General features: G+C 37.8%; 1 protein-coding gene across 2 annotated transcripts; it reads left to right on the top strand.

Annotated features, from left to right (window-relative positions):
* Positions 1 to 13,889: 13,889 nt before the first annotated feature.
* LOC110925863 (ankyrin repeat-containing protein At2g01680) lies at positions 13,890 to 17,529 on the top strand. 2 transcript variants are annotated; one of them, XM_035985827.1, is made up of 5 exons: positions 13,890 to 14,046; positions 14,721 to 15,218; positions 15,320 to 15,463; positions 16,228 to 16,451; positions 16,829 to 17,529. In XM_035985827.1, exons 1-5 carry the CDS (start codon positions 13,890 to 13,892, stop codon positions 17,444 to 17,446), a joined length of 1,641 nt encoding a protein of 546 aa, XP_035841720.1. In that variant the 3' UTR covers positions 17,447 to 17,529. The 2 variants fall into 2 exon arrangements, with proteins under 2 accessions (XP_035841720.1, XP_022025373.1); XM_022169681.2 differs by having other exon boundaries at positions 15,853 to 16,451.
* Positions 17,530 to 18,374: the final 845 nt, after the last annotated feature.

Raw genomic sequence — 18,374 nt, 5'->3', positions numbered from 1 at the left:
TACCTAGGATGTTGAGTCTTGCACGTGGAGCGAAGCGTCGTTGTGGATCGCTGAGAGCACTGTTCTGGTTATAGTCTGGCTTTAATAAAAACGTTTTCCCCATATTAAAACCATGTTCTCTATAAAACTTGGCTCTGATACCAATCTGTCACACCCCCAAAATCCACATGCGGAGAATCACCGCTTGGGAGCGTGACTGACCAGGATCAAGCCACCAATCATATTGAACATGTAGTTAATAAGTAAAAGTAAATGTCATTCAAACACCAATACGAAAGGTGTTCAAAATATAAGTATGTCATCACTGTTTAGCAGAAGCGTATAAATAAAAACCCAACATAAGTAAAGTATGAAATGTCATAAAGTGTTTAACGAAACATTCACGATCCGTGCCCACAACGACCGCGCCTCCCGTGCAAGCTCCATAGTACCTAAGGTCCTGCAAGGCATGTAACAGAGAGTCAACAATTAGTTGAGTGAGTTCACAGTAAGTAAGTTCGTTGCATAACCATGCGATGTTAACTAATCAGTTGTACGTTCAATTAGTGGGGGCTTCCCATGTTTAATACACTAGACTATTCGTAACCATGAGTGTTCTTCTTAACCCGATAACAGGAGTACGTATGGGGTGTACGTAGGCTTTACGTAAGTGTCCTTCTTTACCGAGGACAGTGGTACGCGGGGGTTTACGTAGGATTTACGTAAGTGTCCTTCCTGACCCGGAAGACAGTGGTAAGTATGAGTTTACGTAGGTTTTACGTAAGTGTCCCTCGAATCCTGAGGACAGTGGTAAGTACTAGTTTACGTAGGTTTTACGTAAGTGCCCAGCCTAACTGAGGACGATGGTAGATAGTCTAGCAATAGCATAGGTACGAGTAATTGTTCAATTCCAATATTCCAACCCATTCCCAACCCCGGGAATCCCATGCCTTGGTATGAGTGTGAACTCACCTTGGTTTGCTCGGTATGCTAAGTATGCGCTCACAGTTAATCAATCACGTCCTAAGGTATGCACGTGTACATAATCAGTTTGTATTCACGAAGTTGGCACATAAGAATAATCATAGTGGACAACGCATCAATAATCACCGAGTAGCACATTGCACGGGTTCGTGATCATACAAGTCATGCATAGTATCTAACAACAATTAGTTAACTCAGTTAAGTTTTAACAGAAGTAGTTACTGTGCAGATTATCCAAATAGGCGAAACACCCCTTTGTTTCGCCGTGAACCCCTTTGACAAAACACTTTCCTTTCGTCGATCACATCTTGGACGAAACACAACCTGTTTCGTCGTTCGTACCTTTTGACGAAACACAATCTGTTTCGCCGTGAGTTCTATTTCGTCAAGTCTGTTTCGTGCAGATATCAGTTACGTCGTATTACAGATCAGTTACAAGGTTATCATAGAAACCCTAATCGCCGATTAGCATACGGAAGAACATACATTCATACAGCAAGCATTCAATCAAACCATTAAGTAACATACCAGAAACCCGTTCCCTCCACATAACAGTTACCAAATAATTACGAAGTCCGTAATATTATTAAACGTTTACATGATTAACACTAGTTCAGATTTGTTGATTCAAAGGACCATCCCATGATTACATTCTAACAGTTTAATCAGGTGTGCAACGGATACTATTACGTAATACTCATGGAACCCTAATCACCTCATGTTTCACATAAGATTGTATAACCGATGTATCATGCATAACTACATCCATACAGAAATCAGTATAAATACAAACACGAATCAAGTAGCCAAAGAATCATGAAACCAAATTAACCACAAGCAACTAACCGAGATGTCGAAGATGATTGTTTAGGTCGCTAGAGGGAGAGCTTGGGGAAACACAGGGCTGCCGTCACACACAAGGGAGTTCTAGGGTTCTAACTTTTGCCAAAGGTGTGAAATAGAAGTTGTTACACGCTAATATACACGAATTAACGTTCTGGGCCCGTAATGGGCTTCGGCGAGACTGGGCCGGCGAAACACTCTTTGTTTCGTCGGAGAAGTGTTCGACGAAACACACTTGTTTCGTGGAGAAGCTTATGGCGAAACAAAATCTGTTTCGTCGGGTTGATCAAGGCTTAAACAGTCTAGGTTTTTCAACAGTTCTCATGTTATACTTATATAACTAAACACATAACCATGCAACAAAATACGTATTATCATATCACAACGTGTCCATTACAAAACAAACAAGTCAAACAACTAGACAGTCAAAGTCAACGTTCATTAAATGCGAAAATGAAATTCGGGTTGTCACAACCATAGAGCGGAACCCAAATACGCTTCTTAAAGTATAAGGCTCCCTATTCATTTGGCGCCATATACTTCAATGCACCCCGGAGGTATTCAGCTTTGCGGTTTTCTACCTTAAGGGCTTCTTGTTGTGCATCACGAATACGTGAAGTGAGGTTCGTTCGAATAGTCATCTCCAATGCTTGAACCTTTAGGGTCTTAACCCTTTCTTTTCGGCTTAAAGCGTCTGCTACAATGTTTGCCTTTCCAGGATGGTACTTAATCTCACAGTCGTAATCGTTTAGCAACTCGACCCATCGCCGCTGGCGCATGTTCAATTCCTTCCGGTCAAGTATGTGCTGTAGACTTTTTTGATCTGTGAAGATTGTACATCGAGTACCATATAAATAGTGTCGCCAAATCTCAAAGCGAATACCACCGCACCCAGTTCCAAGTCGTGCGTGGTGTAGTTCCTTTCAAGTACTTTCAATTGTCTTGAAGCGTAAGCGATGACCTTTTGGCATTGCATTAGCACGCAACCCAAACCTCGTCCTGAAGCGTCGCAGTATACCACGAAGTCTTCTGTGCCTTCGGGTAACGATAGTATTGGTGCATCGCATAGCTTGTTTTTGAGTAGTTGAAAGGCTTCTTCTTGTTTAACACCCCAGTCGTACTTCTTGTCTTTCTGCGTAAGGGTCGTTAGCGGTTGAGCTATCTTGGACAAATTTTCGATAAATCGTCGATAATAGCCCGCTAGGCCCAAAAATTGACGAACTTCAGTTGGGGTTTTGGGGGCTTCCCAATTCTTTATGGCTTCAATCTTGGACGGGTCTACATGAATGCCCTTCTCATTCACAACGTGACCAAGAAATTGTACTTTGCGAATCCAGAATTCGCACTTGGAGAATTTTGCATAGAGTTTCTCTTTCTTCAGTAGTTCCAGTATGGTTCTGAGGTGTTGCTCGTGCTCTTCTTTCGTCCGTGAGTAGATCAGGATATCATCGATAAATACAATCACGAATTTATCAAGATATGGTTTGCAGACGCGGTTCATCAGGTCCATAAAGACCGCTGGTGCGTTAGTTAGTCCGAATGGCATCACAAGGAATTCGTAATGCCCGTAACGTGTTCGAAATGCAGTCTTGGGTACGCTTTCCTCTTGTATCCTTAGCTGGTGGTATCCAGATCGAAGATCGATCTTGGAATAGTAGCTTGATCCTTGTAATTGATCAAATAAGTCATCAATCCTCGGTAGTGGGTACCGATTCTTGATTGTGAGCTTGTTCAGTTCTCTGTAATCGATACACATCCGCAGAGTTCCATCCTTTTTCTTCACGAACAATACTGGAGCTCCCCAGGGCGAGAAGCTTGGCCTTATGAATCCTTTATCCAACAACTCCTGGAGTTGTGTAGATAATTCTTGCATCTCGGATGGTGCAAGTCGATAGGGTGCCTTGGCTACAGGAGCGGCTCCTGGAACCAAGTCTATACGGAATTCGACTTGTCGTTGCGGAGGCAATCCTGGCAGATCTTCGGGAAAAAACATCCGGGAATTCCTTCACCACAGGAATCTCTTCGAGTTTTGGCTCCTCAGCCTTCTTATCAATAACGTGAGCTAGGAAAGCAACACATCCTTTCCTGAGGCACTTCTGTGCCTTCATGCAACTGATGATTCGTAGAGGCGCGTCTCATTTTTCTCCATGTACGATGAGAATTTCATCATTCGCCAAAGGGATGCGAATGATCTTCTCATGACAAATAACTTCAGCTTTGTTCTTGGACAGCCAGTCCATTCCGAATACTACATCGAAGCTACCCAATTGAATAGGTAAGAGGTCGATGCTAAATCTTCGTTCACCGAGTTCTAGTGTGCAGCCTCTAACAACTTCGCCCGATACAACAAGTTTACCATTGGCTAGTTCTATGGAGTAAGGAATATCCAATCTACTAGACTCTATCCCAAGCATACGTTTAAATTCCACAGATATGAAGCTATAGTCGGCACCAGTGTCAAATAATATGGATGCAAAGTGATTGTTAATGAGAAACGTACCGGTGACCACGTTCGGGTCCTCGCGTGCGTCCCTTGCTCCAATCACAAATGCTCGAGCCTGAGCGTTGTTTCTCTTTGGGCAGTCTTTCATGAAATGTTCATTGCTTCCACAACTGAAGCATCCTTGGTTTCGCCCGGCTTCATTCCCAACCCGGTTACCATTGCCATTACCGTTCCCACCGTTGTTTCCTGCACCAGTGCGGTTTCCATTTCCGTTTCCGTTTCTGTTTCTGTTTCCCTTACCCCAACAGTCTTCAGTGCGGTGACCCAATTTTCCACACTTGTCGCACTTTGGAACGCGACAAGCTCCTTCGTGATGACGCTTGCACCGATTGCATTTGGGTAGGGTGCCCAGGTATCCCTTAGCTGGAGCGTCATTCATGGCTGCAAGCGATTTCGCCTCCTGAGGTGGGTTGGGTCACGTTTCTTGTTGGAACCCTTGTTGTTACGAGTTGCTTGATTCAGGTTTGCATGCTTCCTTTTCTTGTCCCCAGACGACTCAGCATGCGTCTCAGTATTTTCTGTTGGGTTCAGTGATAGCTTCTTCATACGAACACAGTCTTCGGTGAGGCTGACAACCAGAGTTACGGCCTCAGTGATTTTTTGGGGTTTGGCTAAAGTCACCATGCCGCGAAACTCTGGGGCCAGTCCCCAAATATAGCGTTCAACGCGCTTAAATTCCGAAGTCACCATGTAGGGAATCACCCTAGACAAATCATGGAACCTTCGAGTATACCCAGTGATATCAGCACCTACCATAGTCAAGTGCCAGAACTCCGTCTCCAGCCTTTGGAGTTCGGCACGAGAGCAGTACTTCTCTCTCATCTACTCTTTCAATTCATCCCAAGTCATGCCATACGCGGCATCATCACCCAGCGTTTGAACTTGCAAATTCCACCATGTCAGAGCCCAGTAGCAAAAGTGACTTGTTGATCCGCGGTACACTTGCTCATGCGGATTGTGGCTTCAGTCTTTTCTGTCCAACGCACAAACGCTACTGCTCCTCCAGTGCCATCGTAGTTCATTGGTTTGCAGTCGAGGAACTGCTTGAAGGTGCAGCCTATAATTGACACAACCAACTCACATGTGAGCGATCGAAGAAATAATGAAACAATGACTGTTCATAAATTTCTCCATGCTTAGCAAATTGTCTTAAGGTTACCTTGAGCTGCGTTTCCTCTGGATGAATCTCCATTCCCATTGCGCCTAGATTGCTCGGTCCTCCACTGTCTTGAGTACGGTTCGCCTCATATTGGGCGATAGCTGCGGAGATCCTTTCTTCCAATAGTGCGTTCAACTCTTCAGCAGTTCTCGGCAGTGGGGGAGAAGGAGGTTGATCGCGAGCGTTCACAGCTTTCCTGGGTGCCATGTTCTGATGGAACATAACACAACAGGGTTAGACGTTTGTTTGGTATCGTCATAATAGTAGTACATATATACACAGGCATATACCACATAAATGACATCAAACAATTATTACTCTAGCAGAGTATTTAGTAGGCTGGAAAGGGTATTCACGTTTGACCCTTATCTTTCACTGAGAGAATGTACACGCGACAAGACTTGTTGTGGTTTCTGTGCACTGAATTCCATAATTATGTATGCATCCGTAATTACGTAACTCCTTGCACAGTCCGCACAGTTCGTTGTGTCCTCGTATCTATTCCTTCAGTTAGGCCATTGTTTTCAGGTAAAGTCATGTATACTAGTGATATTCTAGTTCTAGTACATGTATATGCTAATTACACGCATAATTGGAAGTAATTCATAATCATAGACAAGTGCTACTCTAGTGCACCCTAAGTCTCGTAGTGTCTCTTCTTGACTCCTTGTAAACAATTTCAGATAGTGGATGTCGCGAGAAGTTTTATGCAATGAATAACCTTTTTTTGAAAATTGTTTTCGTGATAGGATCCTAGAGATTGTAGACTAGACTCGAGAATGAATCCTGGTTCACTACAATCGTAGCTCTGATACCAATCTGTCACACCCCTTTCTTCGGCGGAAGCACGAGGTGTGATCATGAAAGGTTCTCATTGCATACGAAAGGTAAACATACTACATGCTCATAAAAACAACTTCAAATACCAAACATTTCATAGTTTGAAAACATAAGTTAGCGTTTACATCGCGAAATACCATAAAACATTGTCTTAAAAGGGTTACAACTTTTATTTAAAGATAAACATAAGCGACATCCACAAGCATGAGTAAGGTTGCGCGCAAATCCACTTCTAGTTACCTGAAATACATGTGAGTTTTGGAAAAACGTTAACATAATGTTGGTGTGAATTCATGTAGTTTTTGTATTGAACGTTGTATACTTTGTATGAATAACATGGTATGTATTTCGTTTAAATCACGTATTAATGTATAAATCAAATATTGTAGCAAGTGTTAATGGGTTGCAAAGCCATTAACATGTGACACGACATAGGAAGTCACCAAACCATAGGCATTTTTCTGTAGTCGATTCACAACTGAGACACAAAATCACTACTTGGTTCTAGTTGTCACCAAGAGTGGGGCTGCCCTGAAACCCATTAGATCTAACCTTTTGTTCTGCGGTCTAAGTATGTACACGATTAATGGTGCTTATGGTACCCTATTCGTGACACGATTTCTCGTATCAATTCTTGGCACTAGTTTTCACCAAGAGTACTTCTCGTTTTAGTACACATCATATCATCTAGTCGACTCACAACTTTGCGTTCCTTGCGTCGTAAACTTCACCGGATTTGCTTATAGTGCGTCGTGACCTAAACGTGTTTTATTATTGTTAGTCACTAGACTTGTATCGTACAAGCACAAGTCACTATCTTTTGTAATGGCATTGTTGTGTTAAAAATATTTTATATTTTTAACTATGCATCTTACTTATATTATTTTCTCAAAAATTAATATAAGTGTCTTGTATGTTTGCACTTTGCACCCGAATTATGTATTTTGTTCAAAACTTCAGTTTATGTTCATAACTTGACCAAGTTATTTATTTCTATCAACTAATATATTCTCACTAATATATTTTCTTGCATTTGTCTAAGTATGTTGTATGTGTATTTTGTGTTTTTACTCCTCAAGAGTTTTTTGTGTATTTTCATGCCCTAATACACTAGAACGTGTAATACATACTACATACACTTAGCACAAAATTTGGTGATAAAATAATATATATATTTTCTTCAGAAATATACACACTTAGCGTCAATTTTTAACCTTGACGAAATCGTCGTTCCTTAACTAAAAAAAAAATTAGGGAAACCTTGGTAAATACCTTGGTATACATTTTTAGGGAATAAGTTTCTCAAAACTTATTTATATTTCTAAGTGTCAAAATTTATAAAAATTTTGACAGAGTTTCCCCTAAAAATGGAGGTTTCCCATGATTTTGAAACATGTGTTTATTTTCTTTTAAATCGTCAACAATCACCAACAATAATCATCAACAACAATTATAAAAAACAATCACTAATTTCTCTATTTCATGAACTTGAAAATTTACAAAAAGTTTGGAGTAACATACTAGGGTATTTAGTAAGTCTTGTTACTCTCTAAAGTGTGTTTGTTCCTTTAAAAGCTTCGTTTTTAAAGAATTTAGCTCTTTACAACTTGTGACAATATTTTCTAAAAATATTACTTCTTGTATTTTTCTTGTTACACATGTGTTTATACACTTGTTTACTTACCAAAAATAATTTTAGTTCATACAAGATCCGGGTTTTTAATAATCTAATATTTTCCACTTGGTTCTTCCGAAAAACCCCTTGTAGATCTTTAGATCCACAAGTTTACAACTTCATTTTACAAGAAAATTTATGTTTATTCAAGTTTCAAGTTCATGGTGGATGGTTTCATCATCTTTCACATTTTTAACACTAACATACTACTAGTTCATGTTCTTGGACATGATCTAGTATGTCTTGATGATGATCCATCCTACTTTTAGTAACAAATAACATCAAGTAATCACAACCATACAAGATTTACACACATATCTACTTTTTATCCTCCATTAATCACTTATGTTCAAGACTTTAATGCAAGTTCTTTAGTGTTCTTAATTTTTAACCATTAAATCATCAATTAACCACCAAAATCAAGAACAAGATGAAGTTTTAGAGCACTTACTACTAGCACAAGGCTAGGGGAGTTCAAGAGGGCAAATGAAGTGGATAAAAGCAAATGGTTGAGGTTCTTCAACTTCCAAAAGCTTCAAGCTTATTTGTATAGCCCTTTACACCTTTGTATATATGTAGAATGGTTGAAGAATGGAGGATGATGATGGGTGTGGGTGTGGTGAGCTATGGCCGAGAACAAAGCAAGAGGAAGAAGAAAGTGTGGAGTGTTTGGTGGATGGTGGAAATGAGAAGGTCCAAGGGTTTATAAATCAAGTCTTCCAACATATGGAGACCTAGTGGGTAATGTGTCCCATATCAAGACAACATACCGCATAAAATATTAAAAGAATTCAAGGGGTGTGTACCCCTTGTCTAGAACCGGTCATGGGGCGGGGGGGGGGGGGGTAAGTCTAGTTTGGTTCTAAGTCTTGGTTAGTCATTCTAGTTAGGATTAAATGTTATAGTTAGTGTCTTTTGTGTGTTATGTAATATAAGATATGTTAGGGTGTTCGGGGACCCCAACTAGCTCAGAAAAGTGAAAACAATGTTTTTGGCAATATTTTTATGTTCCGGGTAGGGTTTGGTTATTCGGTTAGATACCGGTTCGTTAAAGTGCTAAATTGCACCGGTTAGCCCCTTTTAAGTACCCTTTTGTAACCTATTTAATTCCCGACACCTAGGGAAGTATTCTGAATGATAAAACGAAATTTCTCCACGGTGTTTATATGTTTAAAAGCTGATTTGAGCTGAATTTATTAAAATTCTGCACTTAAAGTGCGTTTCGGGTGCTTTTTAGTGCGTAACTTTAGCTTCCGGATGGTATATATGTAAACCCTTGCATATACCCTTGGGTTTTAATGTATTCTTATCGTTGGACCTACCCCTGGGCCCTATTTCTAATGTCTGACTGCTTTCTGCAGTTCTGTTGACACATTATGTCTTACCGGTGAGTTTACTAGTATTTCTGACGCAACGCAGCTCATTAATGTATAATGTAATTCTTGTAGTATAAAACGTGCATGAATTCACTTGTGTAGTATGCTATCAGATAATGTTGACATTAAAGCACGTAATTATAGTCATTAAATAATAATTAAAGTGTACGGAAATTACCGGTTTGGTGCCAGTTGTCACAAACTCTCCATTCCACTCCTTTTTTTACACTAAAACACTAGGGGTAGGGGTATTCAAACACATAGGGTGTTTATTTCTTTTTTTATATTTTTTATTTCTAGAAATTATGCATTAAAAATAAATAAAACATATACTAAACAAAATAAAACCATAATAAACCAGCTAGAATTACAATTACTTAAAAAACACATTACATTAAAACTAGAAAATTAAACCATAATAAACCTAAAATTTAGAAAGGGCCAATTATATTTTTTTGCGATATCCCTTTTCCGCGCTAGAATAAATGGCAACATCTCGGGTGAAGCATGATCGTGTGGCTTAGTAAACGTGTCCAAATCCCGATCATACATAAGTTGTTTCACCGCCTCGCGTTGTTCCGCCACTAACGCTGTGGTGTGTTCCTCACGTTTCTTTTTTATATTCGATAACTCTATCGCCCGTGCTTGTTTTGCTTCTTTCATAAGGGTGTGTTGTGAGAGCTTCTCGGTCAAAGTCGTTTCCGCGCTATCGGATGGTGTTGTTATGGTTCTCTTATCTTTCTTTCGCAGTCTTGTTGGTAAGGGGTCTACGTTTATGTCGGGTATATCGCTAGTGAACTCAGTTCCCGGTGTACCCGCATTATAGTTACCCGAATCCGACGACTTTCTTTTTTGGCTCGAACTACCACTATTTTCACCCAACAACGGTATCGGGGCCCATTTGTTATGTTTATTAACAACCTCCAATGCCTCAACATGATGAAAACCACTCGGATATTTTGATTGGTAATCTTTTAAAGCCCTATTCATGACATCGACGTCGCCACACCCAGTACCACGAATACGATCCTACATATATAACAAATATAAAGTAAAATATAAAAGATAAAAAATGTTATAAAAAATATTTTATAAATGTTAAAAAAATTATACCGCTTGTTGCCAAAGGCCGTTGAAGTAGTTTATCTTACTCAACATAGGGAGCCATTTTGAACGTACTTGAAGAACGGTTCGTGACCTTCCGCTGACCGTGGCGTTGTAATGCTCGAGAACTTTTTGTTCCAAAAATTGTCCGCTTTTGTTGGTTGCCTTTTTTCTTGTTTAAAGAACAAGGAACCAATGCCTTAGCTAAGGTCTCTTCTTGTTTTTTCCTCCAAATTTGACGCTCCGCCTTGCCTCCCTTTTCTTTCGGCTCACTTGCTTCACCAGCATCTTCGTCTTCAACCTCATATTCTACTTCCGCTTCGCCAATTTCTTCATCCAAATATTGTGTTTCGGGGACAACCTCTACATCTTGGTTTTCATTGTCATCGCAGATCGGAAGTGAGCGCTCGACATTCTCTTGGTGATTGATTGGCGGGGTCCTAAATGCAAATGGATCGAATGAGTTTTGCGCTTCCATGGAGTATTTGTACATGCCGGTGGCGACCATCGTTGGACCATGTGGGTGTGAAAATATTTGTGGCCGAAAATTAGGTTCGGGTTGGGTGTTATAAAAAGTCGGCTGTGAAGGTTGGGGGGAAAATATTAAGGTTGAGAGTTTGTTGCCTGTCCGTATGGGATTTGAACCAGTGCACTAGGATCGCTAGAACCACCTCGTCTCGTTTGCGCCACGCGTCCTCTTGAGTTTGAACCCGATCCTCGGCTAGCAGAACCTTTTTTCTTTGGTTCACCTTTGTTTTGTTTATCCATGGTGTGGTGTGTGAGATGAGTGAAATGTGTGGGTTTTAAATAAAGAAAACATTTTTTTTTTAATTTTCCAACGGTCACCAGCAAGTCCCAACGTTTCAAAAATTCATAACGGTCGCATTTTCTTTTCGGTAAGTATACACCGATTTTGTTGGTCACCCGTTACCGAAAGAGGGGTGGCGGCCTCTTGCCACGCAGTGAATAGTTACCGATCGAAGAGGTCACTGAAGGTGCCCCTTCCAACAACTTAAGAGTTCTTTCGTAAAATGAAAAAAGAAATTCTTATCTGTCAAAGCTAATATGCATATATAGAAGACGTGTACGTGGTCAACGGGTTAAGATGCATTTCAAAAATATATTAACATTAATTGTTTTAGTTTATGATGCCTTTCGTATATTATTTTATAACTTTTTTTAATCAAGGAAAATTAATTAACGGAAAATGAATATCGGTTGGTTATGTCAACTTCCAGCTCACATTTAAGAAACAGAACGTAAAATGTGCATATGAGAACACTAGTAAAATATTTAACATTACGTCACCCATGACATAATACGCTTACGTTACCCGTGCATATAGATCTCATCTCACAATTTTAAAAGTGTAAAACTTTATAAAAATATAACTTGAAAGTTAAGAAGCTTTTGGATGTAACAAATCTTTATTTTCTCAAGTTGCATATCATGTTCAGCTTCATTATTTTCCTTCCAAATTATGTTATATACTCATCATTAACTTTAGAGCCTGAAAAAAAATTTAAAAAAATAAACCAGACTCTATTTCTTTAAATGTTCTTAGACCCAGAGCAGCAGGTTGAATAGGAAATCGGCTTGGCCACCAGTTCAATTCTTACGTCTAACCACTCATGAATATACCGGACGGTTTTCATGTAACTCGGGTTCAACTCGGAACCGGGTGGGACGGTTGGAATCGGCTTTCAAGAATTTACAGAAGTTTTTCCTTGGGGCGAAGTGGGACATTTTTTTTTGCGATTTATATAGTCTAGGGAGCTGTAGGAATATATAAGTGTGCGATGTTGGATGTGAATCTGATTTTAGAAATTTAAAGGAGTAAAAATTAGAGTATGATGCTAAGGCTTGAGACCTTAAAAATTAGGTAGCGTTCGTTTCATGGAATGGAATGGAATTAGGAAGTTTTTCTTTGTAAAATTGATCTTGGTTGGGGAAGGGAGGAATTTGAAATCCTTCACTCTAATGAAATTTGTGACTATTTCAACATTCCTTAGAAATCCTTCACTCTAATGAAGGAATGGAATGTAATGTTGAAATAGTCACAAATTTCATTGATTAAAGAAATTCATTGGATTTCAAATTCCTCCCTCCCCAAACCAAGATCAATTTTACAAAGAAAAGCTTCCCAGTTCCATTCCATTCCATTCCATGAAACGAACGCTACCTTAGAGTATGATGCTTAATTTGTTCAGTTCTATTTTCTGTTTTAGCTTTTATAAACTTTTTATACATTTTATGAGTCTTATACATTTTTATGTATTTAGTGAATCTAGCTATCAACTACACAATGATATACAACATATAATTAATTATATATATTGTTATTGGGTTAATTATAGGCTTATAGCACTAATGGTTTGCCTGTTGTTGCCAGATTGATAGAAGCCGATTCGAGATGGCTAATTTCCTATAGATGTGAGAACAAGACAATAATAACTTTGATCTAATTTTTTTTCTTCTTCTTTCAAAATGCACGTACATGGCTTTAAATATACACAATTAATTTAACAACTACCTAGTATAGTGAGAAGTAAACAAAGGAACATGGGAACATATAAAGGAAATATGGGTGACGTCATGCAAGTAAACGTGGGTTTGGGTTGCTGATGTATTATGCATGTATCACATACAGACGTTAACTTTCAGCAATAGTGATTTCTCTGTTGCCAAATTGTTTTTTATAACAGCTTTTATAAAAACAAACGGTTAATGAAATACATATTTATTTGTATATTTAAAACGTATTTTGTTAAATAATAATCGTGAAAATAACAAAATAGTAATAAAAAAACTTGAGTAATTTCATTAATAATCTCTTAAATATTAAAAGAACTTTGTAATTATCAAAAACAGCCTAAGGTATATAATGCTCTAATAACTCTTACACTTAACTGTAAAAAAGTAACAAATTTAGTGTTAAGGGCCAAAACCGTTATAAAATACAATTTTAGGGTCTGATATGTTAAAATATTTATTTTTAGGCTGAAAGTGTTAAACTAGTTAAACCACATGGGCCAAAGCAGTAATTTACTCTTAATTTTATATATTTTTATGGGTTTAGTGACTATTGGTTAACAAAGTAAACAATGATATACGACATATAATTAATTTTATATACTTTTATGGGGTTAATTATAGCACTAATGGTTTGCCTGTTGCCAGATAGACGTTGACTTTCCACAATAGTGATTGCCAAATTGTTTTTATATATGGACGTCTATAAATTCAGGTTCAAGCCCTGTGATCTCCATTCATGATCATATATAACACCATTGGTCAGTACGTGTTGAAATAACTCAGATCCTCACAGGTACTTTCGAAACTAAAAGGCTCACTGGATGTTCTTATGATTCTATTCCAGTTATATTACTACTAATGACTAATTACTATGACATTGCAGCCGAAAGGATGAACTATCCAGGTACAAGCTCTGGCCATGCAAATCCAGTCAATCCCATAGACCCTCAGCACAACCATAGTATCGTTCAGATCCCTCAACAATTACCACCAGCGCCACCACCAATGCCACAACAACCAAACCATCCTCGTTTAGATCTACTTCGAGGTAATTAATTTCTCAACTTTTTTCACTAATATATCCATCAGTACCTTAATTCCAACCTTGATGATATGAGTCGAGGATTTTTGTTTTAAAGTTTATGTGATGTAGTATGACTGTTTTCGCATCTATAGTTACAAGAGAAAATGAGGCCAACTATTGTTGGAAATAATTTGGATGAGTTTATTTGAGAAGACAAAATAAGAAGATAAAGTAGAATGTTTAATTAATTGTTCGGTTAAAATATTTAGGTTTATAGATTAAATTTATTTGATTATTTTATAAATTCAGTTAATTTAGGTTATGATTATATAAGTTTAGTATAAATAGAGGGTTACGTATTCAGTTTTATAATAACAATAAGTTTAGTATAAATAGAGGGTTATGTATTTAGTTTTATAATAACGAAAGAGTCAGAAGCCAAGCTTTGGCATGGAATATGTTTTCGTCCATGGCATTATACCCTAGTGGCATCTTTGGGGTGGGATAAGGCTTAGCGGCCATTAGGTCCTGGGTTCGATTCCCACAAGGGTTTTTCTTAGATTTATTGGGTTTCTTTCTGAATTGTTGTATCTCTAGTGATCCAAATTTGTCGTTCAAAAAAAAAAAAAAAAAAAAAAGGAATATGTTTTCTTGTTTTTGTGTGTATCAAATCTGGGTGTCGTGTTTGAATTTTGAAGGACCTAGAGAAGAATACACCAAGATAGGTGTTCCGCTTTATGAAGCAGCAATCAAAGGAGATTGGAATGCAGCGAAACTCATTCTTGACAAAAACCTAGATCTGGTACGTTGTGCTATCACCGAAAACCATGAAACACTGCTTCATGTGGCAGCGTCAGCAGAAAGGACCAAAGCTGTGAAAGAATTTGTGATAAATCTAGTAACTATGATGAAAAAAGAGGACTTGGAGTTACAAAACAAAAATTTGAACACTGCCCTCACTCTAGCAGCTCAAGCAGGAAATATAGAAACAGCAAAGATACTGGTGAAAAAGAATCGAGCATTGATTGAAATCATTAATATCAGTGGAATTACGCCACTCTATATGGCTGCTTTGTTTGCAAAACCTGATATGGTGAATTATCTATATGGTATCTCTAACAAAATGAATGGCGATTGTTGGACACCTAACAATCGGGGTTGGGTCCTACAAAAATGTGTTGAAGCTGATATCTTTGGTTAGTACTTCTTACAAGTTGGCGTTTCTTTTTCACATGTTTTCTTCACCATTTAATTTCTTGCAATTTCTCTCATAAGCTGACCATATTTTCTTACGTAGATGTTGCTATACAAATAGTTATTGATCGCCCCGAACTGTGTGATAACAAGCCGTTACTTACCGATGTTCTCTTAGCTTTGGCTCAGAAGACTAAAGCATTTGAAAGAAATAAATTAAATGTTTTCTTAAGTGGCATCAAGTCAAGTAAGTTTATGCTCCTCACTTATTTTCTTTGCTTCGTATACATTCGTTTTATATGCTCGCGATTCGTGGGAGTAATTTAAACTCATTCCTACCTATATCTTTTAGCTTCAGTGGCCACTTTTTTTTTTCATTCTATGAATTTTAAGAATGATTGATATGTTAAATACATTACTAAAACTATATGTTATCACAATCATGATCTAGTATTTCTTTATGAGAAAAAAGGCTATTAGTTTTTTTATGGATTATTGGCGCTTCAACTTGTACATTTCAAGTGTACAAGTTTCAAAACATGATAATTAATATTGTGTTCTAGTTATCAACAACTCAGTTTTACTCAGAGGATGTGGTATGATGGTCTTCTTCGTTGTTTATTTTTTTTCTTTCAGTTTCTGCATTGTTTCATGTGAACTTATGGCCCCATGAAAAAGATGGTGAATTAGCCTTGCAATTGCTTAAATTAATTTGTGAAAAGCTTTCCAAAATGCACAAGAATGATATTGATGACATAATCCGAGGGCCGTCTGTATGGGTTGAAAAGGAAAATAAAGAAAAAGAATGTGAAGGCCTTCCATTAGTAAAACTACTTTTGGAAAAGCTGGACCAAATGCCTAAGAAACAGATTGAAAAGGAAAATAAGAGCGATACTGAAAATAAAATAAAGACGAACCCTTCGCGAGTACTTTTTCTTGCTACTAAAATGGGCAACACACGCTTTATAATTGAGCTCATTCGCATATATCCTGATGTGATATGGAAAGTAGATGACAAAGGGAAAACTATATTTCACTTGGCGATCAAACGTCGTCAAGAAAAGATCTACAATCTGTTATATGAGATTGGTGCTATGAAAGATTTAATAACTCCTATTAAAGACAAAAAAGGAAATAACATGTTGCATATGGTCGCAAAGAGTGCCAAGCAAACACGATTTCAAAGTGTGTCTGGAGTTGCTTTACAAATGCAAAGAGAGTTATTATGGTTCAAGGTACATCTTTCTTTTTAATCTTAATATAATATCATGCATCTTTTTTACATATGTTCATATAATCAACTTGGATGCCACATATATAATATAATGAAGCCGAAAAAAATCAATGCTAAAAAAGGAACGCATAAAATGGGGCCATATAAAGTTAGCGAAAGTGTGTGCTATGCATATAATCTTCTCTAAAATTTTATATCAAAATTTAGCTTAGTAACATAGTTTACCATGATCATATATTTAATACATTAATTATTATGTTCCTTTAAGATCCATGAAAAAAAATTATAGGTGCACTTGTTACATGTTTTCATCAAAACCATTCTGACAGGTGGAGTGAATGGTTTTCACTCATTAAAATAACTTGACATATTTTGCAGGAGGTAGAGAATATGATCCCACCTCAACACCGTCAAAGGAAGAATGCAGCTGGTGAAACACCACGCGACTTGTTCACGAAGAAACATGCAGACTTGGTAACCAAAGGCGAGAATTGGATGAAAGATACAGCATCTCAATGTATGGTGGTTGCAACCCTCATAGCCACCATCGCATTTGCAGCCGCCTTTACACTTCCGGGTGGATACAACCAAAACACCGGTATTCCTTTCTTCCGCAAAGAGCCAGCCCTCATTATTTTTGTGATCTCAGATGCAGTTTCTTTAATATCCTCATCAACATCAGTCCTCATATTCTTATCTATCCTCACATCACGTTATGCTGAACATGATTTCTTGACATCTTTACCGAATAAACTAATGACCGGTCTTGCAACACTCTTTTTATCTATTGTAACCATGATGGTGGCATTTAGTGCGAGTTTCTTTGTACTTTACAATAAGAAGCTGCAGTGGGTGCCCATTACTATCACCGGTTTAGCTGGCATGCCAGTCATTATATTTGCCATACTACAATTTCGTCTTCTAGGGGATGTTTTCGACTCGACATATCGATCTAGATTTCTCTTTAAGCCCAAGAAACGAGTCCTTTACTATTAAAACCTTTGTGCATTTCTTGTCTTCAAACGCTCATGTACTATATCAACCACTTTGTATTATTCATCGTCCTAAAGGTTTTCTTATGTAAAATTATAATAATTATTATCAAAATCAATAACTATGTTTTGTTTCATAAATTTCCTTTAGTTTATAATCATTTTGATCAGAACACATATCCATGTCGCGTAGTTTAGGATATGAGATTCAATATTGCGTTGCATCTAGTTGGTAATGATCCCTTGCATAGATCTATGACTCTATGTTAACCTTTTTCGATGTGAAGGTGTGTCAATTAAGTCCAAGTGAACTAATAACAAATTTAATTACTTCTCAACCTGAGTTTCCTTTAGCTTCAGCATTTTAACTCTTGATAGTTTATAAATTAAATTCCATATTAGAAAATAACTTTGTGTTGTGTTGTGTTGTGAGACAAAGTTACTGCAGTTAAAAGTAAATATTCTCTTACTGGATGTCCTATGTTATTAAAGCAAGCATTGCCACGTTTGGATTAACTGCAAGAAGCAGTAAAAGGTCGAAGAAGAGGCTGGAAAAGTCGTTAAGTTGTTCCTCCCATTAGTCGCTTAATAGGCTTAATAGTTCGGTGGGAAGAAACGGTATTTTGGACTTTAAGCAGGAATTGATTTGGGTTTTATGGAGGTTTTGGATTTGAAGCATGTGGAGTATTGGGGATGTAGAGATGTGGTATAAAGGGGAAAGCGTCGGAGAAGCTAGAGGTGTAAAAAACAAAATATCAATCTAACGCTTGTATAAAGAAATGGGAAAAAGGGGCTTAAAAACAGTCTACACATAGAGGTGTAAAAAAACAAAATATCAATCAACACTACAAGAATGGACCACCTTTAGCGGCGACAGCTGTCGCCGGTATTTGTTGAAATTGTCGCCGGTATTGACCTTTAGCGGCGACACG

The sequence above is a fragment of the Helianthus annuus genome, chromosome 16 (genome assembly GCF_002127325.2).
Source record: "Helianthus annuus cultivar XRQ/B chromosome 16, HanXRQr2.0-SUNRISE, whole genome shotgun sequence".
In the NCBI taxonomy this organism is placed as follows: domain Eukaryota; kingdom Viridiplantae; phylum Streptophyta; class Magnoliopsida; order Asterales; family Asteraceae; genus Helianthus; species Helianthus annuus.
The sequence above is the reverse complement of the archived record's forward strand: the minus strand, read 5'-3'. Positions and strand labels throughout refer to the sequence as shown.